This window comes from Artibeus jamaicensis, unplaced genomic scaffold, assembly GCF_021234435.1.
Source record: "Artibeus jamaicensis isolate MK-2021 breed Jamaican fruit bat unplaced genomic scaffold, CSHL_Jam_final contig_1015, whole genome shotgun sequence".
NCBI lineage: Eukaryota > Metazoa > Chordata > Mammalia > Chiroptera > Phyllostomidae > Artibeus > Artibeus jamaicensis.
Window position 1 is genome coordinate 11,430,257 of NW_026521194.1, and position 26,100 is coordinate 11,456,356.

Consider the following 26,100-nt stretch of genomic DNA (forward strand, 5'->3'; position numbering starts at 1 on the left):
TAAGAGAATGTACTACAATAAAAATATTCCAAGTTCACAGCAATTTTCACTTGGGTGTAATATTAGGAGAGACGCTAGCCTTTCTGGTGTTAGAAAGAGAAGCTGCTTAGAAGGAAGTACTGAAGACTAAGGTGGATTTGTCTTTCTAATTTCTTCTGCATTTTCAAACCTTTATTTCAACTGGTATGGTTTTATGTATTAGTTATTTCTATGGCTGCTATAACAAATCACCACAAACAGTGTCTTAGAAACGACGCCAACTTATTATTTTACAGTTGTGGAGGTCAGAAGTTCAAAATTTAGACTTAACGCTCGTAGTGTTGGTAGGGAGACATTGCCCTGGAGGCTCCAGGAAAATCCATTTTCTTGAATTTTCCAGCTTCTAGCGTGCAGCACTTTCCTTGACCCTTGTCACTTCTCCACCTTCAAAGCCAACTGTAGAGCATATTCCAATCTTTCTTTTTTTCTTCTGGCAAACTTTCCTGTTGTCCCTTCTCTTTTCTCTCCGATTTTCTTTCTTGGTGTGGCTCTGTATATAAGTTACGTGAATAAGATATCTATTTATTATTATGTCTGCTAATATATTAATTCATACTTAGCCATTCACTCTTCTCTTTATGATTTAACTTTTTCTTCTTTCTTTTCTGAAATGAAAACAGACATGTTTTATAATGAAAGCACACTCCTTTCAACAGACTCATGATGAAATTAAGGTTTTGCTTTTTAGTCTTCAGTTTGGAATTATAGTTACTAAATCTGCCTTTTTAGAAAGCTCACTGTCCCCACATTCCCTCCAGAGGAGGCATCTAGAATTTCAATGCCAAAACTAATTGTGGAAAGGTTTCAACTTCACCAGTCGCCTTTTGCCTTGACTCATGTGTATGCCATCTTCATATTTCATAAAACAAATGTTAAAGTAACCTTTACTTTACTCTTATGGTTTTTGTTTTCTGTGACATTAGTATTGAGGAAAATCTGCATATTCATTCACACCATAATTATTCATTTTTAAATAGAAAAAATACTGTGTGCATAGGATAATTAATTTTGCTATTATATTAAATTTTAAAAACAAAAATATTTTCTGGTAGCTGGAAGATTGGCTACATTTATAATGACTTTAATTATAGAGGAAAATATATACATTGTTGGAAAAAATAGTTAATATATAGTCAAATAAAAGTAAAATTCACATGAAATATGCTACCTAGAGGAAAAAAATCCCTAAAGAATTTTGTATATGCATATGTTAATATATTTTAAAAAGATTGGGACTATTCTGGTCATACATTTTTCTAACTTGCTATTTTTAATTAACAATATATTATAAACATTTCCTATATTATTTAACATTTTTATTGGCTGCATTGTCTTTTATCATACAAACATACAGTATTTTGCTTGGAAGACACTCTAGAAGAAATTTTTGCAGCTATTTCCTTAGAATAAATCCCAGAAAAAGGAATTCATGGCATTTTTAGTACTTCTGGTGTATAGGGGACCCAAACAGTTACAATGCAGAGGGGAGTTTCACAAGACCATGTCACTGCTTCTCTTTCCCTTCCCAGGCAAACACCATAATGATGCAACTGTTGTTTGTTCATTTGTTTTTCATCTCAGGTTACCTTGCTCCTCGAAACCTTCCCAGTACTGGCTTCTTCCCATTCCTGCAAACCCTCCTCTGCGACACAGACTCCAAGTGCAAGAGCACGCCCTACGGCCCACAGGACCTGCTTCGCAGGAAAGGCGTTGACAACGCACTGTTTAAAGACAGGTAGGGGCACTTCCCAGGCCTGTTCAGTTGTCTGGAGGGGTCAGCTCTTATAGCCTTATGAGGTATCCAGAAAGCCGTCCTACGTTACATATGTAACTTAATTCTATGTGTCTACCAATGCGATGCTGTGAATATGAATGGACAAGGTGGTTACTAGCTGGAATCACCATGTGTATGTGGGATTAAACATAATGTGTTTCGGATGAATTACCCAAACTTTGCTTTTTATACGGTGTGCCCAAGGCAGTCCTTTCTGACTTCCCTCAAAGATTCTCTGTCCCACCTCAAGTTGTTGGTGACATGTCGCCCAGTGCCTTGATCATAAGCATAAGATGTAGGGTGATGTCAGGGGCATGATTTCCTGGAAAAATAACATGTTTATATTGCTGTGTGGTATTTCCATGTATAACAGAGACCAAGAAATGCAAAAAAGTAATGAAAGGTCTAAAGCAGGCTCATAGATGGACAGCAGGTCACAGCTTGATGGGGCAGTCAGGGGGTAGAGGGAATGAGCAAAAAGGAAAAAGGACTCATGGTCATGGCCAAGAGTGTAGTGGCTGTCAGGGGTGGAGTGTAAGGGAACTAAATGGTAATGGGAAAATACAATCAAAATTAAATAATTAAAATGTAAAAAATGAGGCTAATGTGTGTTTTAGTTTATGGTGTGAGGGAAAGCTGAAGAATAAAGACAGAGAATCTAGACTATTCACAATCTCAATTTTCCACCCTGGGATTCTAAACCTAGAGAGACCCCAGGAGCCCACCTGTCTATAATGGAAAACAATATTATAATCCAAGCTGACCATGAGATAAGTTTGTCAGAGATATATTTTAAGTGCCTCTCAACAAAAGTTTATATTTAACTATAAGCAGAAATATTTTGTTCCTGAATTTTAATTTATTTTTCTTGGTATATTGCATCATTTCTCTTTAATCACACCATCATGATTTTGGTCATCAAATAATGTGGGTGATACTTTAAGACAGAGCAACTACAAGCTGTTTAGCATAAAATAGGAATATGCCAAGAACTGTCATGGGAAATGACTGGGGACACAGATAATGTTGGGTTGTTCATTGAATTGGTTTTGTTGTTTCAGTAAGTTGTTTAGGCTTGATGCTTAAAACATTCTCGTGTTCATTCAATGACTTATTAATTTATACAAGCAGTAATGACTAAAATGTTTCTATGTGCCAGACATACACTGTAGGCACTGCAACACAGGTGAATTAGACAAATTCTCAGCCTATTTATCACTTGCACTCTAATGGAAAAACAAGCAAACATAATAAGCAAGCAAATAAATAAGCAGCATAATTACTGATAGTACATGTGATAGCAAGAAGATAATTCAGGTTAAGAGGTAAAAGTTAAAAGATGGGCATTTAATTGAGTGGTGAGGGAAGGTGGCATTTAGGTAAAGACTGACACGAAGGAACCAGCACCTGCTTGTGAACACCTGGAACAGATTGTTCCAGGCCGATAGATAGCTGATGACGCTGAGATGGGGCAGAAATGACCATTCAGAGGAACAGGAAATCAGTTCATGGAGCTGCAACACAGTGAGGAAAGACGAAACTGGTAGGGATATGTTGAAAGGGACACAGGAGAAACAGCGTGGAGAGTCTAACATGTAGGGAAAGCGAAAGGCTTTGCATTTTATTCTGGGTATGAAGAGAAGCCACTGGAAAGTTTTAAACAGAAAACTGGCCCTGGCTGGTGTAGCTCAGTGGATTGAGCGCGGGCCTGCGAACCACACGATCGCGGTTCGATTCCCAGTCAGGGCACATGCCTGGTTGCCCTTCCCCAGGCCATCCAGGGGACGCACAAAAGGCAACCATACATTGATGTTTCTCTCCCTCTCTCCTTCTCCCACTTCCCCTCTAAAGATAAATAAATAATAAAATATTAAAAAAAAAAAAAAAAGAAAACTGATGACATATTGTCTATGAGACTAACCTGTTCGGTGTATGTTGTACAAGCATCACCTCCACTAGCAGTAGTTGTCATTCTTATAAGCAGAGCAAAAGCTAATGCGAGCCTACAATCTCTTGTGCGGTCACTATAGAGGTGAGGCGGCGCCATGGCATCCTTGGTCATTCAGCCTGTTCATGTCACAGATGGTCTATGTGTCCCTACGTGAGTGGTGACATAGGCCTGATCTCCGCCTACGTTCCGGCAGGGGAGGTAAAATATTAAATCCATAGCGATCGTAGGAGACAGTGCAATGGAGAGTGCCGGAAGGATGCGGAAGCTAGCACCCTCCCTACCTGAACTTCCGCTGGAGTGATCAGGTGACTCTTCACAAGGAGGCGTGACTTGAAATGAACATTTCGTGAATCAAGCATTAGAGAAGATATGAGGAAAATGAATGTGCACTGTTTATAAATTAGATTACAGCTCTTCCTGGGCTTTCTTCTTTACTTTTTTTTTTAATGTAGAACTCAGCATGAGGGAAATAGTTAGCAGTACATAAGAGGTATATAAATATACCTCCTCCAAAAGGATTATTCTCCTATGTAACATAATAGAGAACCAAATTCATGACAGTTGCCTGAGATGGGCTGTTGAGTTAGTTTTGCAGCTGTGATTAAAGTCCAGGTTCATTTTGCCTTCTGTGGATTATATTCTCTGGACAGCTGACTGTATCTGCTTTTCAAAATTTTATTCTATCCTCCAGATAGATTGTCTTGCTCAAGCTGTATACTCAGTATTTTCTCCAAACTACCCAGTAATTGGAACTTAATTTAGAAAATTATGTACAATAATAAAATTGCATTAATGATATTTCCCACCATGCTATTAACTTTTATGCTTTATACAGCATGCAGTCAAACTGAGCGTGGTTACTGCGTAAGCCATTCCACTAAACTGCTTCCCTTTGGTGAAGAAAGATTCAGCAGCATAGCCTCATTAAGAGGCAAAACGGTCTTCCTTTTCTGTTTTGTAAGTGAGGCTATAAATTCCGTCTCCGGCCTCATTCAAAGAGGCCCACCATGTCTGTTGTAATAGGATGCTCTCTGAAAGACAGGATGGTCACACCAGTCACACCGCAGTCACTCTCTGCTGGCCAGCTGCCAAGGGTGCTTTGATGTATTTTTGCATTGGCACTGGCCTTCTTCTGTTAATAAGTTCAGACTTCTTTAGGCATTAGCTTCAGGATGAGGGGCTTTAAAAATAAAATCTAACACTCTGCTCAGCACCAACTCTAATTAGCTGTCTGAAAAAAAAGACATGATCACATTTGTGGTTTTCTTGCTTAATTGTGCAATGATGAGCCCCACAACACAGGACTTGCTGGTGTGGTCCTTCCTCCCTGTCCTGCCTCCTAGAGCACCTCCGAACAGTGGGAGACCTGGCTGTGCCACTGCTCACACAGCCGGTGAATGGCAAAGATCATCCTCCCGAGCTCTCAGCGCCATTATTTGGAGGAGTGGTTCTGCGTTCCCGCAGATCCTGTAGGGGAAATGCCCCTGTGGATTAGCTCCCCTTCGATGTCCTGTCAACACTCATCCATGACCCGTGGTTTCCAAATTCAAATCTCTGTTCCTATCGAAAGGCTCTTATAGAACTTGAAACATAGCTAATCAGATTTTATTCAGCGATAACTTTAAACTGCCAAGGCTTTTGTTTAGTATTTAAAAATACGTGTTTAGAAACTGACCTGAAGATATTATTGGGAATGTGAGGTAACAGGAAGTAGAGAAGCATGTGTCCTCATTTGACTATGAAGATGCAGTAGGATGTACAGATCAAATGCTGGACTGAATTAGAGTAATTTATAACCATTTAGTAAGAATTTCAGTGAGTATTCATGTAAAAATAAAGGTTAAAATTTTATTGAGCAAAAAACAAAGTGGAAGGATGTCTTAACTGCCATGTATATATTTATTCCAAGTTTCTCCTAATATCAAATACCGTAAGACAAAGCAACATACCAAGGTATTTCTAAATCTTAACGTCTTAATTTATGTTAGTTGTTGATTGTCAAGTGGGCAGGCAGGATTATATTGAAGCATGGGTGACCATGAAGAAATAAAGTCAGGGTGAAATACAAGAAAATAATGAAAAAAATCAAAATTTTTTGTAAACGACTTCCACTTGGTGGTAGGCAGGAAGCCCAGTCACGCCGGTCCCTGAGAGGACCTCAGTGCCATTACGGCACCTTATTTGTAGTGACAGATCAAAGTGGGTCTAGAGAACATCCTCCATCTTTTTCTTCAAGTGTTACTAGGTACCATGTTACTCTCATTATGGGGGGAAAGGGGGAAAATAAATAGTTAACTGATCTTTAGAGACAATAAAATAAATATCAGGGTTTTCCTTCCAGGATTTGCCATATGTGTCTTTTCTGGCAGGTATTCCTTTTATAGACAGACAGAATGTGCTGTGGCACACATGGGTACCACCTACACAGGTAGTCTTTCCACCCACAGGAAATACAAAGACACCCAGGAAAAGTGCATAAGATGTGGTAGAATTTATAGAAATGTGACATTTCCCAAAAGTAACTGTTGGTTGACATGTCTGAGAAGCAGTAAAATCTACCCTGGGCCTGTTTTCCCTTCCAGTCTCTTAAATTTCACATTTTGAATCCAAGAGTTTTCTTTTATTGACTTCCATTGCAAAATAGAGCCCTTTGAGTACTAGTGAGGCAGAATCTACTTCTTTAGCATCTTAAAGGAGAGGCCCTTAGCCATCTATCTCCATGTGGTCGTGTCCAGTAAAAGTAGTTAAGTGGTGCTGTGGGCCCCTTGGAGATTTGATTCAGGCTTTCTTGCATCCTCTAGAAGGTTGGATTTTCTGGACTCACATTAGTTTATATGCTGGATTCAGGGACATCTAAGTTTTGCATGCTGTTCTAAAATACCTCCAAGAGGTACCCAGTGTGGGATACATTCTCTGAGATTTCCTTAGAACTATTCAGAGTTCCCTAATGGGACTTGTAAGTCTCCTGAGCTGATTTTAGGAATGGGATGTAGGGGTGAGTCATCACAGAATGGGTCTGCGTCTGTCATAGCCTAGATAAATGTTTCTGGACCTCAGCATGATTGCTACTTGTGAACAGATAATTCTTTTGTGTGTGTGCTGAGCATTGCAGGATGTTTAGTGGCATCCTTAGCCTCTGACTCTAACTGCTAAATGCCAATCACTCCACCCCTTCCAATTGTGACAATAAAATGTATCTCTAGGCTTTGCCAAATGTCCCCTGGAGCTAAGGGAAGGAAGTGTCCACAGTTGGTATCCACTGGCCCAGTGAAAGGGTAAAGGAGAAAATGTAAGGCAGCAAGGGGTTTGAATTAAGGTTACGATTGTAGAATCTTGTTCTATAAGAAGCATAGATGCTAACGCTGATTGAGCAGCCCTTATAATGCATTCCCCTGTTCCCGTGCATATTTGTACTTAGCTGATACAGTTAATGCATAATTCCTTGTTTCTTATTTGACTTGCCCATTGTATTATATATGGTGGGAACTTAATACTTGTTGGTGAGTAAATGAATGAATGTGGTGGATACAATGTAAGATTATACATTAGGGTCTGTGATGTCATCCCTAGGATATTTCCTCTTTCAAGGACCTTTGCAGAACCAGATATACAGCAACGGAAGGCAGACCAGGCTATTTAAAAAAGATGCTTCCGTAGCTATCAGTTCTTTCAAGTAACAGTTTTTATTATCTAGTATCTAATACTTGTCATATGCTAAACACCCTACCATCTGCCAACACACGCATTGTAGAGTTTTCTGAAGAATTGTAAAGTGGAAGAAGTAGACTAATAAAGAAACTAAATACTAAAATTAAGAAGGTGTTACAAAACCCTGGGTGAGGTCCTTTGCCTCATCCCATCTTGTTACAGAACACATGCAGACAGGGCCAAGGGGGGGTCACAATATATTATTACCAAAAGGACCCTCTACCAGGTTTGATTGTCCATCACCAATAGGAAAGACATCTCTCAATGCCAGAGACTGAGAGGAAAGGAAATGTTTATTTAATGCTACACAGCCTTAAAGTAGTGACCTAATGTCTTCATTAAAATATCCAGGTCCTTTTGGATACCCACAAATGCCCACAGTGCTTCCTTCTCCCCCTGCCCTAATTCAGGGTACCGTATCTCAGGAAAGAAGCAAATGTCTGTGATTCAGGCCCCTGACACCGTCAGCTGTGTCAACGTCCAGGCAGGATCTCTAATTAATCCAAAGTCATGTGGCACCTTCTCATGGCCGACTGGCAAGAGTTCTTTCTCCCTTCTTCCAGGCAAAGTCTCTCCTGCTTCCCAGGCCACATGGCCAAAAAGCAACCCAGAGCTGGTGGTCCTCTTCTACCAAAGCTGCAGGGAGGGGAAGTGTCACCCCTCTGCCAAAGCCGAGTGGTGATTCTCTGCTAAAGCTGCATGGCGACTCTCTCTACCCCGGTTGCGGGGGTACACGCTCATGCCAGAAGTACATGGCTCTCTCTCCAATGGCTGCCATGTCTGGGTTTAAATCCCCATGCAAATCTTCCTCTGTATCCCCATTTTGACTCCTCCTACAATTGGTTACACCTGTCAGCATTCCTGTGCGATTCCAAGTTTACTGGGCTGCCATCGTGAGTCTGGGCAGGTGTGGCCCCATGTCATGGAGCCAGTCTTGTCCAAACTCTCATGCAGGTGCTGCCACCTGGGGGACCTGCCCCCAGTGACATCTTGGGGGGTCCCTTTCTGTCCCTCTGGCTCAGAGCATGACCACAACTAACATATCTATGCAGCCAGTTAAAGGTTATAGATATGTTAAATGACCATGCCATGGATTAGCTGCAAAGCTGTTGCTTTAAAAAACAGCTCTGCATGTTCCTGCTCCATTTGTCCCTTCCCCCAACTCACACCTATTGGGGGGGAGGGGTGAGGACATCTTATATGTCGTTCTAATATTTTCTAGACGTCTTGAGTTCTGGACCCCATTCCAAATCCCTTTTTGGGGCCCCCCTCTTGGCTGCACCGTGTATCAATCTCACAAGCCAATGTGTGAAAGTTCCAGGTCTGTGAGTAATCAGGGTACCTTCAGTTGCTGTCTAGAGATGTTGAAGGTTCTAGTGTTCTAGAGGGATTCTATGTGGAGCATAGGTGCACAAGCATGAGACTTCAGCTCCTTACTGATGAGTAAGGCTGTGCCTGTGCATCGTCTCCTTTTGTGTGTGCTTTGACAGTTAATATTTTGGAGAGTGCCTGTGACAGGGCCCAGGCAGGCCCTTGATGAGCACATCTCACAGAGTGTTCATGACAGCCATGCAAGGTAGCTGTGTCATTCATTCCTAATTTGCAGATGAAGGAGGCAATGACTGAGATGTTTTAGGCAGAGGCAGAGCTGAGATTCCAAAGACATCCTGCTACCCCTTGGCAGTACTGTCGGTTTTTATCTAATCAGGCATCTGATCTCGTGGTCCAGTACTGTGCTAGGTGTTTGGAGTAAAAAGGTGGGTGAGACGCGGTGCCTACTTCCAAAAAAACATCACAGCCTAAAATGGAGAGGTGGTAGGAACAGGTAGACAAACAAACATAAAACACTTAAAAGTGGTATCAAATACATATGCAAAAGTTCTTAAATGGTGTCAAATAAAAAGGGTACTGTTTCTCACCTGTCGTTTGGAATGTATAGTGCTCTGTCTCTGAGCGTTGTCATGCTAATCACAAAGTTCAGAGGTTACCATTATTAACTCAGTAAGACTATCTTCCTGCCCTCCTCTCGTAATTTAATGGAGAGTTAATGGAATTAATTACATTTGCTTGGGGGAAGTAGCTGTATTTCAACTTATAGCTTTAATTTACCTTTTTACCCACACTACTTTCCATTTTACATTGATTTTATGGTTTCCATTTTAAAAGTTTAGAAACTAGTTGTGTGTGTGCAGTGGCAGAGGACACATGCCATCATAGCTCACTCTGTAAATGCAAAATAAAACTGAGGACAACTTGCCGGCAGACAGACATTAAAGCACACATGATATCCTCAGCTCTCACCCTCAAAAAGGAACAGCCAAGACCACAGAAAAGGTGATAGGCTACCTCCTCACTCCTGTTATATGCAAGTCATTCACTGGTGACCATGGAATCCTGGACACTTCTTGATCAAGGTCAGTTCTTGTTAGTAAAGAGGCCACTTTACCCAGAAACAGCCGTTTTACTGTTGAGCAAACTCAGAGTAGACTGATAAAGAAATCCCATCTTGTTACAGAACACACACAGACAGGGCCAAGGGGGAGTCACAATATATTATTATCGAAATATAATAATTATTATTATTTATTAACCATTAATATTAATATTATCAATATTATATTACCATTAATAATTATTAATGGTAATATCGTTGGTTAATTATTAATTATTAATTAATTATTGATTATTATTTTAATTTTTATTATATTAAACTGCTGAGCCAACAACAGTTTGCTGGGAAGGCATGAGCTTGTTCTCCTTTCGCGTTTAAAGAACAGGTATAGTTTTAGAGCTCTTAGCTGATTGAGGGAAGATGGGAAAAGTGTCCTTTGCAGAGTATATGCAGCTTTTGCTTCTCCAAGCTCACACCTTCTTAGTTTCCTGTTGCCTCTTCTTTTCTCCCCCCTCCCATTTATTATTTAGTCTTGTTTGGCTCTTGCTCTTTTTTTATTCATTTTGATCTTTGTCATTCTCCCTTTGGTTTTTGTTGCTGTCCCTAATCCTTAAAATTTTTATGAAGTCAGTGTTTCCTTATGTTTTCAAAAATCGTTGATATTCAGTAGTCTTTCTTATAGTGTTTCAAGCTAAACTAAAAGAAAAAGTCGATAAAAAGAAAAATGAGCCTGACTTTTTCAAATTTTCTAAAACTTCTGTATGAGTGAAGGGAAAGGGCTCAGGTCAGTTCTTATTTTTATCTGAGAGTTCCCCATCCAAATAGTAAGCATAACAAATGCGAAAAGATTTAGGGAAATACAGTCATGGTCATGTATAATTCAGATATACACTAAGAATGTAGAACTTTTGATGCAACCTGCACATTTTAAAGGGAGTATTGAAAAAAAAACACTAGGGAGTGAAAACAAATATCACCACTTCTTATCATGGGTAGTAAAAAGACACACAGAGAAAAAAACACTTTGTTTTTTCCCTTCCAATTACAAATTACACAGTACCCTGGAACCAAGATTCTGATCTTAAAAAGTAAGTCAAAAGACTGTACTTTTAGGAAGCATTTCTATAGTTCATTACTAACAAGGAAGTCAAATTAAACCACAGTATTAAGCAGAACTTCTTGCTTTTCCACTGTCATCTTTTTATATCTTTATGTAAGAACAACACAAAATTCACCAACTTTTAGGAATTGTGAAAAATCTTCATGTCCAGGTATCCTGGCTGACTTTACTCTTGAAATATATATACATCTATTTTAGGCAGAGCCTTCAGGTAGATCGTGTTTTCAAGGAAATATGATATCCTCATTTTATAATAATCAACTAAGCAGGAGCTGAATTTTTTAAAAAGAGGGTTACTAAATTGTGGGGATGGCCACAAATATTTTTTCCCCAAAGCTGGTGTGATCATGTTGTACATTCCTAGCAGCACAATGATATTATTATTATGCTGATATATTCAGTACAATAAAAAATCAGCCTGTATTGGTATTCCTTCAACACATTGGTGCCTCTTGTAATGACGCAAACCATAGTGCCTGGAATAGATTAAATGCTCAATAAATGTGCATTGTTTTCCTCCTTCCTTAACTGTCTTACAAGCATTTATCTTTGACAGTCTTCAAAATGCCATCTATATTTAATATACAAAATTTGTTTTCCTTTTAAAGTTGACAAATAAACAGGCTTTTGCTTTCATCCCTGAAGCACTCTTGGACTCTTATCTATTTAAAATCCATCATCTTTTTAAAAGAAAAAAATATGTATCATAAATGTTTTGGACATTTAGCTCCAATGTCTTAAAAATAATTTATTTTCTTCAACATTAAGTAAAAACAACTATTTTAAACCTCATCTAAGTCATTTCCTCTGAGTAAGATTTAGTTTGTAGGATATCTCATACATTTATTGGTGCATGGTTAGGCGAGCTCTTCCATTAAAATCTAGAAAGTAGATTAAAAGTTTCAAAGTTTTCCCCGAGCCCTGGAATCTGCTACATAACACATTACTATAACTAACTGAAATTAATGTGGGCAAAGTTATAGAGTTCTTGCTTTTTTTCTTTAGTGCAATTCTGAGAAAGTCATCTGACTTGCAGAAGGACGGCAATTTATCACTCTGGAGCACTGAAGCTCCAGAAAGAAGACATGCATTGCCAGGTAAGTTAGCCTCTTTCGCCGAGTTCAGAACAGGTCTTTGGAACAGCCAGTAAAGGTCTACTCTTTTAAATGATTTATACTTTTACCTTTTCATCAAAGATGGAATTTCTACAATATTTGTACAAGATCTAAATGTTTACTGTGGTTGCTTAAGTGGGGAGGTGCAATTATGCAAAATGCTCAAGAATAACTGCAAATTAAGTTCTGAGTGACATATTCTTTGGAAGCAAATGCCTAGTTGGTGCTAATATGATGTTGAAAATTGCACACTTTGCCAGAATTGGCTAAGGACTCTGCAGTTGTTTGTGAGATGATCCTGGGATGGTAAGAAAGCTCAGAAATCAAAACTATTGGGTGGAATCAGAGGTATTCATGCAAACTTTCCATTGTACAGATGAGGAATAGGGGCCTACCAAGGTTAAGAGTGGAGACTACAGTCATCCAGCAGACCTGGTTCTAGAACGATGGCCAGGCTGGCACTCTTTCAATTTGACCCTTACTCCTCCAACACTGTGCTCAGAATCACAGTGGTTCAGTGTGATTGTGTACTTTCTTCATCCACAAGGCCCATGGCCCATAGAGTAGTGTTCAGAAGACCCAGATGCTGAGACTTTTGAGCTTTTACACCAAGTGATTCTGATGCAGATGGTCCTGAGAAACACTCAGTAGAGGCCACAAATTGATAATAAACTCTTGAAACAATAGGATGGTTTGACCTACATTTTACAATATTTATTGGGTGCCTGCTGTTGAGTCCCCACAGTCTTAAGTCTCAGGGACATATTAGTGAACAAAACAAAAACTCCTGTATGTTGGAATGTGATTGTACTTGGGGAAAGAAGAACACCATAATATATTTAAGATTTTATGACATTAAATTACATTCTAATACAAGTTACATGCCAAATGAGAAAAATCCAGTGTTAATGGGGTAGGAATATGGTAGTGAGATTGGCTGAAGAGGTTAAAGCACAGTAGAAACAAAAGCATAGTGCTCTGGTCCAGTAAGCTTTGCTTTGCTCAGTGGCCACATATTGTTTCTCATCCTGGCCCAACACACCTCGCAAATGTGTTGCTTTTGTATAGAGAAATCAGTTGGTAACTTTAAAAAGCTTATCAGGGTGACACTGGTTAATAATACTATATAAGTTTCAATGGTACAATACCAACATCTGTATATTGCATTATGTGCTCACCACAGTTGGTAAAGTCTTCAGCCCCATGAGGACCATAATAAAGCATAGGCCCTAGTGATGATGGGTCAATGTATCTTTCTTTTGGTATTAAGATTTTTTGCTGTGAGAATAACAAAGTATTTCTATCCAAAATTTATAATATTTAACAGTCTGGGTTAATGAACGTCATCTAATAGGTATGAACATACTCTTCTAGCTAATGCTCCTAACCCAGACCTGTCTGCCACATTCCATATAGTATGAGATGAGATCACTTTGGGATTTACTTAAGTGGAATGTACTGTAGTCTGGACTGATTGCTTTATCCGGTTTATATGATCCGAAATATAATTCAGAAACCACTTTTGGGAGGAGAGAATTTATGATCCTAAGCAGATTTCAGCCTCCCAATTGAATAATTAAAGATAAAACTATTATCACCGGATGTGCAGTGGCAGATCCTTCGAACAGATGTTGGATATGATGGATCTGTGGAGCTGGTGGAGGCACCTCACATCCCCTTGGCCTGCACAGAAATTTCAGTTTATTATGCAGGAATAGAGGTGATGAAGTTTAATGACGTAAACTGGAATGAAAGCAAATCACATCTGCGATAACTGGAAAACAACCAAGAGCAGACCAAAACCATCACAATTTTATGTGGGGAAAAAATAGACATTATGGAGGGTACCATTTTGCCATGTGAAACTTTCATGGATGATGTATATTTGAGCACATTCTTGTTGTAGGGTACAGGAGGACACAGTGACACGTGTGGATTCTTATGTGAACCTGCTCATTTGTGTGCATGTGTTTAACATCCAACCTGTTCTTTCTTTCTACTACAGCCATAGTATTTCCCAGTTCAAGTTCTGATTTGGAAAGTACTGGGACAGATACCTTTAATGGTAGCGAAGTCCTCGCCAGGATCCTTGGTTTGGAAAAGGTAATTTCACTCAGTTTTGTAATGAACTGATAATAAAGAACAGTTGAATAAATACCTCTTAAGTTAGTAAAGGTGACGCGTGCACCGGCCGACAATTCCCGTGGTGTCATGGATGAGACATGAGACAAATTCACATGGACTACCGAGTCCTGTTGAGAAAAAGGGACCACACGGCCACTCTCAAGGGGAGAGTATGCTGACCTTTGCCTGGACAAGCTTTTATTTGGTTTCAATTTGCGCAGGAATACAGGTACAGCTCACTAATCATTGTCAGGCAGTAAGGCCCAAACAGTAGATAGCATACAAAGGACTTATTAGGGTTTCTGAGTCAGGGTCCATCAGCTAAAGGGCTACAAGACTTTGGGAAACAAACTCATTTCCTGCTGGGACCTTTATCATTTAACTAAGAGCATTCTTAACAAAGCAGGCTTCACAGGATTTTACATATCCTTTCTCAGGCCCGATCACCCAGGGAGCCTGCCCTTTCCAGCACAGGGCTGCACCGCCCTCTGTCCTTGTTTCAGGCTTAAGTCAGGCAGGGGAGGAAGATAGGCAAGGAATTTCCAGAGACTTCTCGAGAACTCAGGGGAGTCAGGCTTTGTCAAAGCTGAGGGGCGAGGGTCCATCACCCCCTTTCTCCATAGCCCCCCAAGTCCTTCCCTGGGGCCTCCACTTGATCATGCCTGTCTTAGGTTATTCCCCCCTTGGGGAATCTCACCTGTCAGGAATGCTAACTGATCAAGCACTGGGGGCCAGTTATGAAAAAAGTAGCAGAAGGAGCGCCCCTGCCAGGGAGTTAAGCTTTGTCTCCTCTGTGGCTTATGGTCCAAAGGTCGCTCACTCAGCCTTAGCCATGAGGGGGTTACAGCTCCTGAAACCAGGCAGGGCGGTTCCCAACAAAAGGGAAATCCCAAATAGAAAGAAGTTTGGGCTATCTTTCCCATTTGGAGTAATAGCTCAGAAATATTCTTTTCTTAGGAGCTCTTCAGTAAAAAAGCTTAAGTCTGAGACTTCTGAATTCCTTCAGGTCTTGGATGTTTATTTACTTCCCCATTAAGTCCCTTAATCAAACTTAAGGTTCTCCTTAAGAAATAAGGCAGTATGACATGTAATCTTTTTTTATTTTTATAAGCAGGAAAGGCAAAAGCTATATGAAAGCAAACAAATTTGTAACACTCATCAAGCTTGCTGCCCCATTCATACTGATCATGCCTTTGGAAAAATTTCAACAATGGAAAAATATCTTTCTAAAGTAGTAAAATCCTTTTCCTTAACAGAGTTTAGAGAGCTTATCTATGGATATCCATCTTATTTGCTAGTCATTTACCTTAATTCCAGATTGTAAGATAATACACATAATTTCTATCAAAGGTGTAAACTGTCAGCCTATGAGCTGTGTGTGTGAACAGAGACCTTAGTTTCATTCACGTAACTTATTTGTCTGGGTCCTGCCATTCGAGTCCTGCTTTACGCTCCCTTCAGAAATGAAGAAGAGGTCATTTTCAACATTTTGCTATAGACGTCGCTTTCTCTCTCTGATGCACACAAACACACACACAAGCATTTTAAATACAACTATGTCTTATGTATATTTGTTCCATCTGAATCCTGAGCACATATCTCTGACTTTTATTCATATTCCAGTGACCATAACTATTGCTGCTTAATATGGCTCTGTTAGTTAGCCTTAACACCCTGTATAATTAAGGCATCTAAATAAACTGGTTTATGTAAAGAAGCCAAAGAACAGCACAAAAATAAATGCCATTAAAAGGCCCCATATGAATCAAACCAATTCTGTCTGTGCTGGTTGAAATATAAGACTTTCCCATTCAACCTAGTCTCAATGTTAAACATCTAGTTTCAATAATAAATAACAGTTGAGATACCTAAAGTGCCCTGTCTGGCATAAGAAGCCTCTGATATGCTCTGTTGATTCCAATTTAAAGCCTCTCCACCCCAAACAGGCTGGAGTATAAACTAGGGAAAGTTATTTTATTTCATTCTATTTATTGCATGTTGGTTCCTATAAGTACTCAGTCTTGCACTGGTTCAGTTAAATTCTTTAATATTTAGAAAAGAAATACTATTCTCAAAGATACCTCATTGTGTTAAAACTCCCAAGTTCTCTTTCTCACATGGAATAAAATTTCAGAATTTTGTGAGGCAGCTCAGAGTTATACATCCAGTAGAGATAAGTCAAAAATGAATTTTCTATGTATAGATACATATTTTTAGAGTAGTTGGAGCAGTGAAGGGATGTAAAAATTAGGGTGACATATTGATGCCCATGTCAGCAATCTCTGGTTCCTCTCTCTTTTTCCTTACTGCTTTCTGCAATCCTTGCAAGAATGAGTAGAGAAATCATTTTGGGGTGAGTTTATGTGCAATGTTAGAAAGTAGCTATGGATGAATGGCTAGAAAACCTGGCACTTACATCCTAGAATTAGTGGATCCTATTTTGTTCCCTTACATTTAGAAGTTAGGTCACTGGAAGGCAGAGCATAGATTTTGTGATGTAGACATAAGGGGAGAATAAAGTTAGTTTGCCATTACTTCATGGGGTTATAAGAATTAATTATTAGGAAGGACCCATGAAATATTACAACTAAATACAACTGGCTCTGTAAATATCTAAAGTTCATAATGGTGAATGTGATCAATATTATAGCTGAAAATATTGCTGCATCTGTGACTGGTCTGTGTTGTGAAATATATGGGGGACTTATAGTGATTCCATAATGTAAATGGTTTCTAATTATTGCTTTTTGTAATTATATACTTTTATGTATTTTTACATGTATGAAAATATATAACTGTTACTGTTTTTCTTTTTTTCATAAGTATAATTCTTAAATAAAGTAATTGCTTTACAAATGAAACATAATCTATGTTTTTCTACTTCTCAAATAATCTGCTAGTCTTGAGAATAGAGTCTGAAGCTGTTACTATTTGGAAGTCTTTCAAAGATCAATTTTCCATAAAATGTAACAAAGAGTTAGAAAACCTGAGTTTCTGCTGCTAAAAGCCCAGGAAACACTAAACTTTTTAAGTCTGAAGATTTTTTCCAGAGAAGATTTGATTCATTCAGGTTCTCTGGTCAGAGACAGGAAATGAATTCAGTTAAACAAATTCACACATCTGATGACTCTTCATGGGTTAGACCCAGTGTCTTTGTTATTTTGCTACAAAGCAGGACCTTAAAATGACTATTGTAAAGACAGGTCAGTTTCCTTAAAGACTAGAATACTTCAATATTTAGATTTACTAACAAAATTATTCCACTCTTCTCACATACATTTTTAGCTATTGAAGCAAAATTCAACTTCAGAAGACATACGAAAAGAGCTCTGTGAAATCTATCCGAGATATATTGCTGATAACACCTTTTCTTGGACCACTTTAGGAAAAAATGTTTTAAACATATTTTGCATGTCCAACATGACCCTTTTAGAGTCTTCTCTCCAAGAACTAACAAATGAGTTCTCTCAGGTAAGTGTAAATATCTTAATATGATCAAGATCCCATAAACAATAGAAGGAACTATATTGTTTTTACTCTTGTATACACAATGCAACTCAACCTGAGTCAAAGAGCTGGTCAGTAGCTAACATGGACTGCAGAATGCTGCCTGGAATATTTGTTGACTTTTGGTATGGATTACTCACACAGTGTCAAACTCTAAGGAATGTTTGCTTTCCATTTTAATGTGTAAAATTGAAATGATTTTGATATTGAACCCAAAATACTGCATTTTGGTTAAGGTAGACATATATTTGTAAATGAAATATGGCTTTGTTATATATGAATGCAGATTGTTGGTTTTCCCTGAGATATTTAAGTGAGAACACTCGAGATGTAATATAAATTTAATAATGAAACTATTAAACCCATGCAAATCTTGGGAGTTAGAATAAAGGGCAATGCCTTTAATTTTTCACACTAACACTGAACCTAATTTGAAAAGTTTATTTTTGATTAAACAATATATTTCTCTCCACAGAATATACACTAGAACCAAGAACTTTATTTTATAGAGTGCCAATGACCATTTTTATAAGCTAGTCTTAAACTACAATGTGAAAATAAAACATTGATCTACATTTAATGCAACCCCACAAAAGATGAAGTATTACAAAAATATACAGAATTGTGTTGAAATTTTATAAATAGGAATAAATGATACCTGTCCACTTCTAATATTTCCCCTTAATTTCTTAAACTTTATTATAAGTAATATTTATTAAGTACAGAATGCTTAAATTGCCCTTCAGTAATCAGAGTTTTCCAAAAGAACCCAATTAGAGACACTGTTACAATAATCCCAATTCATTTTGGGCACTTAAAATCCTTTCTTAAAAAACTCAGCAGTTGGGTAGAGTACTAGAGTGCTTAAGAATACATTGTTCAAGGAAGGTGCACACAGTCCACACTAGGGGGTGCAGCTGCAGTGCCCAGTTTGGGTGAAAGGGCAGACTGTGCTGTGAGGCCCTATAGGACACATACTACATTAGTCCACTTTACCTATTCCAGAACACATAGAACATCTCCCTAACACAGAGAAACAAACACATGGAGGCTGCCAAAATGAGGAGACAAAGAAACAGATCCCAAACAAAAGAACAGAACAAAACTCCAGAGAAAGAACTAGAGGAAACAAAGCAATCTACTAGATGCAGAGTTTAAAATACTGGTCATAAGGGGGCTCAGTGAATTTAGTGAGAACATCAACAGCGTAAAAAAAGACAATGAAGTATACACTAACTAAAACAAAAGATAATTTATAGGCAATCAACAGTAGATTAGCTGAAGCCAATAATCAAATCAGCAATTTGCAATATAAGGAAGCAAAAAATACCTAATCAGAATAGCACAACAAAAAATGAATTTAAAAAATGAGGATTATGAAAGGAGCCTCTGGGACAACTTCAAGCATACCAGCATTTGCATTAGGGGAACCAGAAGAGGGGGAGAGAGAGCAAGAAACTGAGAATCTATTTGAAAAAATAATGAAAGAAAACTTCCCTAACCTGGTGAAGGAAATAGATATACAAGTCCAGAAAGCACAGGGAGTTCCAAACAAGATGAACCCTAAAAGGCCCATACCAGGACAAATAATAATTAAAATGCAAAAGGTTAAAGACAAAGAGAGAATTTGAAAATCAGAAAGAGAAAAGCAGTTACTTACAAGGGGGCTCCCATAAGAATGTCAACAGATTTCTCAACAGAAACTTTGGAGGCCAGAAGGGATTGACAAGAAATATACAAAGTGATGTAAAGCAAGGACCTACAACCAAGATTACTTTACCTGGCAAAGCTATCATTTAGAATCAAAGGACATATATAGAGCTTCTCAGACAAAAAATAGCTAAAGGGGTACATCACCACCAAACTAATATTACATGAAATGTTAATAAATCTTTCAAAAAGAAAAAAAACAGAAGTATAAATAATAAAATGACAAAACACATCTGCCAACAATTGACTCTAAATAACAAAATAAACAAACAAGTAGAACCAAAAGAGACTCATAGATACAGAGAACATTTTGACAGTTGCCAGATGGGAAGAGGGTTGGTGAAATTGGTGAGAAAAGATGAAGGGATTAAGAAGTATAAATTGATAGTTACAGAATGGTCATGGGGATATAAAGTACAGCATAGTTAATAATATTCTAATAACTATGTATGGTGTCAGGTGGGTACAAAATATATTGGGATGATTACTTACTAAGTTATATAACATTTAATCACTGGGGTGTTTAAATTAATATAATATTTGTCAACTGTAATGGAAAAATGTTTTAAAAGATTTAATTTTTTTAGGAGGGCAAGACTACAGGGGAAATTGCTAGCACGTCAAACTTTCAACAAAGTAGAAAGGAGGAAATTATTAATCAGTCATGGTTCTGAGGTTAAAGTCTCTGGAGAGACAACAGAAATTAAATTCAATACCAGGATGACAAGCAGAGAGAAGGAAAACAATATATATATATAATGTACAATGTATTTTTTAAAACTCTCATAAAACAAAATAAACAAGTAGCTCAGTAGAAATTATCAAGGATCTGAACAGGAAATTCATAGAAAAATACAAATGACCAATAAATGTATAGAACACAATAAGAGTCACCGATAATTAGGGAACAATTAGATGTTACTTTTCTCATAACTAAAAAGAGTTGTTACTATTTGGCAACAGATTGTGAGAAAGCCTGTCCTCTGACAGATGGTGATGGGAGTATAAAGTGTACTATTATTTAAGAGGGGATTTAGAAATATTGATCAAAATGCTGAATATGCATAATTTTTCTTTGATTCAGCAATATCACCACTAGAAATCTATCCTAGAGAAACATATGTGCAAAAAATATGTGTACAAAGATATTCAATGAGGCATGTCTCTCCCAAGTAGAATGACAGCTTCATGAGAGTAGGAACTTTGTCATTTGCTCCTGTATTGTTAGTAGCTACATCACTTCCTGTAACATAGTAGATGCTCAGCAAACATTTGTTGAATGAATAAATAGTACTGAAAGTTGGAAACTAATTTTCTGTTACTAGGAAATATTTACATCTAACCTAGGGAATACTACAAGCTGTTAAAATAAATGAGGTAAAACCATACGTACTGACATTGGAAGATCTCTAAGATCAAATGTTAAGTGAAAAAAAAGAATAATAGTAAAAAGTTAAAAATAACATAGATTCCATTATTTGAGGAATGATTTGCTGGACTGTGACTTACATAAATCTAATATAAGCATCCATTTTGAAGACAAAACAAATTAAAAAAGAATTCATAGTTCAAACACATTCTCAGCACGAAAGACCTTGAATATAGACAGAAAGGCCTGAGTACTAGTATGAATAAGCTTGTTAAGAAAATTGCTTTGAGTGAAAGGAAAAACTTTACTTCTGAAAGTACTAGCTGGTTCCTATGATCCAAGGTAAGAGCAAATGTCATGGTTTTGTTTATCTGTGTACAAGATGTGACTGAGTATTACATAGGTTCCCTCACTATTTTTATTATAACTAAAGGTCCTGATATTGCAAAACAACTATAAAAATATTTTATTCCATTGAGTATTATAAAGGAAACATTTTCATATATATGTATACTACATATATAAATATATATATGTGAAGTTTTAAGGGTTCTCCACCCAAATAATAAATAATATAAGCTCTACTAATGAATAGAGGGAACATATGTCTGTAGCTCCCAAACCAGGTCCTACAAAAAAACTAAACTATTACTCAGAAACTGTTTATTTTAAAAAATTTATTTCCAAAAGTACAATTTCAAATATAGTTCTGTTTAACTATAAACCTGCCAATTTCTGTAGGTGTATGGAAAATGCAATTATGTTTAAGAACAAAAAAATAGTTATTGTCTTTTCAGGTGAGAGATGATTTTAAACTGAATGAAAGCCTGAAAGAATTGCTAATGTGAAAATCTAGATGTTTAAATGCTGTCGAAGAAAATAAGCCATGTGAGGACAAATGTTGAAGTCTCATTTTGTCCTGTTTGTGGTTTTACTTTCTAAGATATCGAGGGACCCCAACAACCAGAAGACAGTATTTCAGGATTTGGTCAAGGCGCTGTCTTTCTTCTCCAAAGTGCAAGAGCAGACAGCCGTGTGGCGGCTTCTCTCCAGTTTTCCGAATGCATTTCAGAATGACACAACGCTAACCCATGTGTTTGATGTTCTTAGACATGCAAACAGGTAAGAAAATGTAAGAATTAAGTGAAATGTCACTATTCACAAAAAGAGTCCGTTTTTAAAACTACTGCCTGTGAAGATAACCAGTAGGAAGGTAATTTAAACACAGCAAACAACACTTAAGCATCTTATTACAGATTTTAGCAATGAAGGTAAAGGTATTAGTTAAGCAAAGAAACACTAAGGGCATCAGGGTTATCAAAATGTACATAAAAATGTGAGGAGGAACACTAATGTTCTCGACTAGACTGTCAGACTCCCCAAAATCGGAGAAAGAGGTGTAGAGCAGGCCCAACAGGAGATTTGAGTGTTGGCTCAGGGACAGCAAGAGCCCATGCACCTAGCATTTAAATGACCCAAGAATAAACGATCTCAGTAGGTTTTGGTTGATGACATCCAGTGTAAAACAACCCTCTTGGTTGAAGACCTGAACTGAACCACCTCAAGGCGAATTGGTCTACCTCATGTCAACCAGCTTATAGATGGTCTTTCCAAGCCTTCATATGGAGGTGGCTTTATTTAACATATCTAACACAAAGATTTGAAAAATTTTGCTGAAGAAACCTCTTTAAAGGTTCCTTTCTTCATAAAAGAGATGAGAATATGGCCAGCATTTAGAGTTTATTAAATGCCATAGTTAGGTTTTGACTGTCCTATCTAGTTAATTTGAAAATGTGCATTAAAAAAATCAACAACTGTCAATTATTGGGCATCCATTACCTGCTGCACATTTTACTAGCCCTTTATACGAGGTCTGTCCAGAAGGTGTCCAACCATGTTATATGAAAAATGGAGACATTTATTGAAGAAGACACCAGATACAAGAAGCATTGTACATAAGACAATGACACCTCAGTCCCCTTCAAAGTAGGTGCCTTGAGACCTCACAGAGTTCTTACAATTGTCATCTTGCTCAGTCATTTTGAATGCAACAGCCACACAGTACACATGTTCACTCAACAGCATCTACCACCCCCACTGACTGGTACAGTGAAGTCATCATTATTCATGCACTCACATTCCAGTCTACTCTCCTTGGCTGCAGGTGACGTCAGTGTGGCACAAACTGTTCTTGTTATGTTAACAATGGCTGGACATTTCCAGAAAGACCTTGTATATATCACATTAAATCCTATAACCAAACTATATCTTATTAATGAGATAACAGAGGCCCATAAAAATATTATTTAATGATCACGCAGCTAGACAGGTTCAAACATGAGTTTTCTAACTCCAGAACCCAGCCTGCTTCTTTACAATGTCATTAAGAGTACAGTGTATTCCATCTCTAATGTCTGATCCATGAGAAGAGTGTTCTAATCTTCTTTGGAAGCCTTCCAAGAGCTTCTGTTTATTCAAAGACTTTATAATAAGTCCTTATGTTAGTCCATTAATCTCATTTAATCCTCAAAACAGGGCTCTGAGGTTAAGACAACATATATGCCCATTTCATAGAAGAGGAAACAAACCCTCATGGAAGTCACATGACTTCCCCAAGATTCTGCAGTTAGTGAGTGGCAAAGGCAGGACCTGACTGAACTCAAGAAATCTAAGTCCTGTGCTCTTTCCACAATAGCATGTCATAACTAAATTATAGAAGGGGCAATATATTAGGAAATTTCATTTTCTAGATTGGCCCTTATTTTAGCACTTAGGAAAATTTTTACTCACCCAGAATTTTTACACTTACTCTTCCTCTTATTTATATTCTGTCTTAGAAAGCAAATAGGTAAATCAGTTAAAGGAGAAGAGGGATTATTTGAATGTACAGTATAGCAGTGAAAAGAGTAAAAAAATATTCAGATCACACCACACACAGACTAGAATGGAAAAAAATTTCAAAGATGGACAGCTCCAGTTGCTGGCAAGAATGTAGAGCAAATAGGACTCTCATACATTGCTAGTTAGAGTGTAAAATGATACAACCACTTTGGGAAACAGTGACAGCTTCTAATAAAGGTAACAATAGAGCCATATGATATGTTAGTTTTCTATCTTCATGTATTTACCCAAGACAATGAAAACATGCCCACACAAAGACTTGTAGGCTAATGTTTACAGCAGATTTACTCCTAAGAACTAAAAATTGGAGGTAAAAACAAATATAAACAGAATAGCAGAAAATTAGTTTATTTGTAAACTGGAATTCTACTCAACAGGAAAAATAAACAGATTACTGAACCACCCAACAAGGTAAATAAATCTTATGATTATTATACTGGCAAAAGAACCCAAACCAGAAAATAAAAGAAACACACTGGATGTGTAGCTATTGTATTATTTCATTTAAATGAACTTCCCATATCGACAAAATTAATTTAGAGGGTTTCAGAAATCAGATCAGTGCACCCTGGAGCAACTGCTGGGAGAACGAGCAAATGTAGGGGGCAGGGCTTACCAAAGTGCTTTGTAGATTATTAGCATGGCGGTTACATGAGTATATAAACTTAGCAAAACCTACTGAACTGTAACCTGCATGTATCATATTATATGTGAATTATACCTCAATTAAATTTGGTTAAAAAACAACAAACAAAACACAAAAATCCCACAAAGTATTATTCAGTAGAAGGCAGAAGATCCAAAAATTACTTTAAGGTCAAAAAAATAAATGAATAAATAACTAAATAAGATACTTTAGGCATTATTTTGGTGATATATAGTACCTAGGAAGGCCATTGCACTATAGCTATTTTAATTCTCTTAAAATCTAAAATAAAATAATTGCATATTATAGCATTACACAATAGAGTTTACTGTCTGGTAATGATTATAAATGTTGTAAACCAGCCCATATATTAATGGAGAAGAAGGAAGTAGCTAAAAAGAAATAGCTTCAAGTTATTTTTAAAGTAGATGACATTTAACTTTTAACTAATCAGGACAAGTCTTTTTGTGTGTGTGATTCATTATTTATTGCTAATTTATATACTTGTTCTTTTTAATATGATGGCCTCTAGCCATATGTAGTTTTTGACTTGAGAAACTAAGTTTTTAACTTTATTTAACTTCAGTTAATCTAAAGTTTGAATATTGACACTTGATACTGTAACTGGTAAACTTTTTAGTATGCTTGATCATTGTGAGAACCTACTTTTTCACCTATAAATGTAATAGAATCTAAATACAGGTTAAGCATTCTTAAATAAAAATTTAGCACCTGAATTGAAATGTTCCTTAAGTGTAAAATACATGGTAAATTTTGGAGACTTAGTGCAATAAAAGATTTAAAATATTTCATTAATAAATTTATGTTAAATATTAATATATTTCGAAGGTAGTGGGTTAAAGAAAATGTTATTAAAATTAACCCCCCCCCCGCCCCCCCCCTCCCTCCCATAAATAAAATATTTTTTAAAAAATTAATTTCTGTTTTTAATGTGACTACTAGCACATTAAAAATTGAATATGTGGCTTGCATTTTATTTCTGTTGGAAAGCACTTCATAAGCCATTTTTTAAAGTTAAATTTTGTTCACTGTTGTTATTCAACTGAGGGTCATTAAAGGCTACAGTTTCCTCACAAATGATGTTTTATCACAAAACTACAGTCTCATTGGTTTATCTTACTCTGTGAACTCCATAGCGATTTTCATCATTTTCTACAACAACTTTTTTAAGTTGCAAATTGTTATATATATAATGCTAGGGTTATGTTAAAAATTAGCAGAAATAAGTAATCACAAAAATCAAGAAGGGTATATAAAAATATTTATTAGTTTCACCATTTATGAAGAAGCTTTGCTGAGGTATGTATGAATCATGGAAACACTTTAAAATTACCTTCATAAAGCAACTTGTTTTGGGTAACTTCCATTATTATAAGATGACTAGCAGAAAAAATATCTAAAAAAGTAAAATAAAAATATTCTGATCGATGGTTCAAAGGACTTTAGAGAGGATGGGGGCCATGTGTCGTTATCATTAAGTTACATTTTAGTTAAAGGAAGATGAATTAAGTCTACCGACATTTTATTCATGATGTTAACAACACTGATGCCGACAGTCTTAATGAGATCGCCAAGTGTTCAGCCCCTGATGGTGTTTCTCTGGCATAGCACATCGGGCCAGTCAGGCAGCGGGTCATGCTTGGAGAAGGCTGGCGGAGAGCTGGGACCTGCGACCGTTGAACTGGTTACATGGCCACCAGGGTTCAGAAACAACTAAAGTCTG

The 26,100-nt window shown here is 37.3% G+C and overlaps 1 protein-coding gene across 1 annotated transcript in view; it reads left to right on the plus strand.

Annotated features, from left to right (window-relative positions):
* The window catches only part of ABCA12 (ATP binding cassette subfamily A member 12), a 172,669-nt gene that overhangs the window by 49,642 nt on the left and 96,927 nt on the right, over nucleotides 1–26,100 (plus strand). The window contains exons 3-7 of the mRNA XM_053656453.1: nucleotides 1,621–1,774; nucleotides 11,990–12,081; nucleotides 14,105–14,202; nucleotides 17,509–17,694; nucleotides 21,753–21,931. Coding sequence (XP_053512428.1) covers nucleotides 1,621–1,774; nucleotides 11,990–12,081; nucleotides 14,105–14,202; nucleotides 17,509–17,694; nucleotides 21,753–21,931 — 709 coding nt within the window. The remainder of the gene's footprint in view (nucleotides 1–1,620; nucleotides 1,775–11,989; nucleotides 12,082–14,104; nucleotides 14,203–17,508; nucleotides 17,695–21,752; nucleotides 21,932–26,100) is intronic.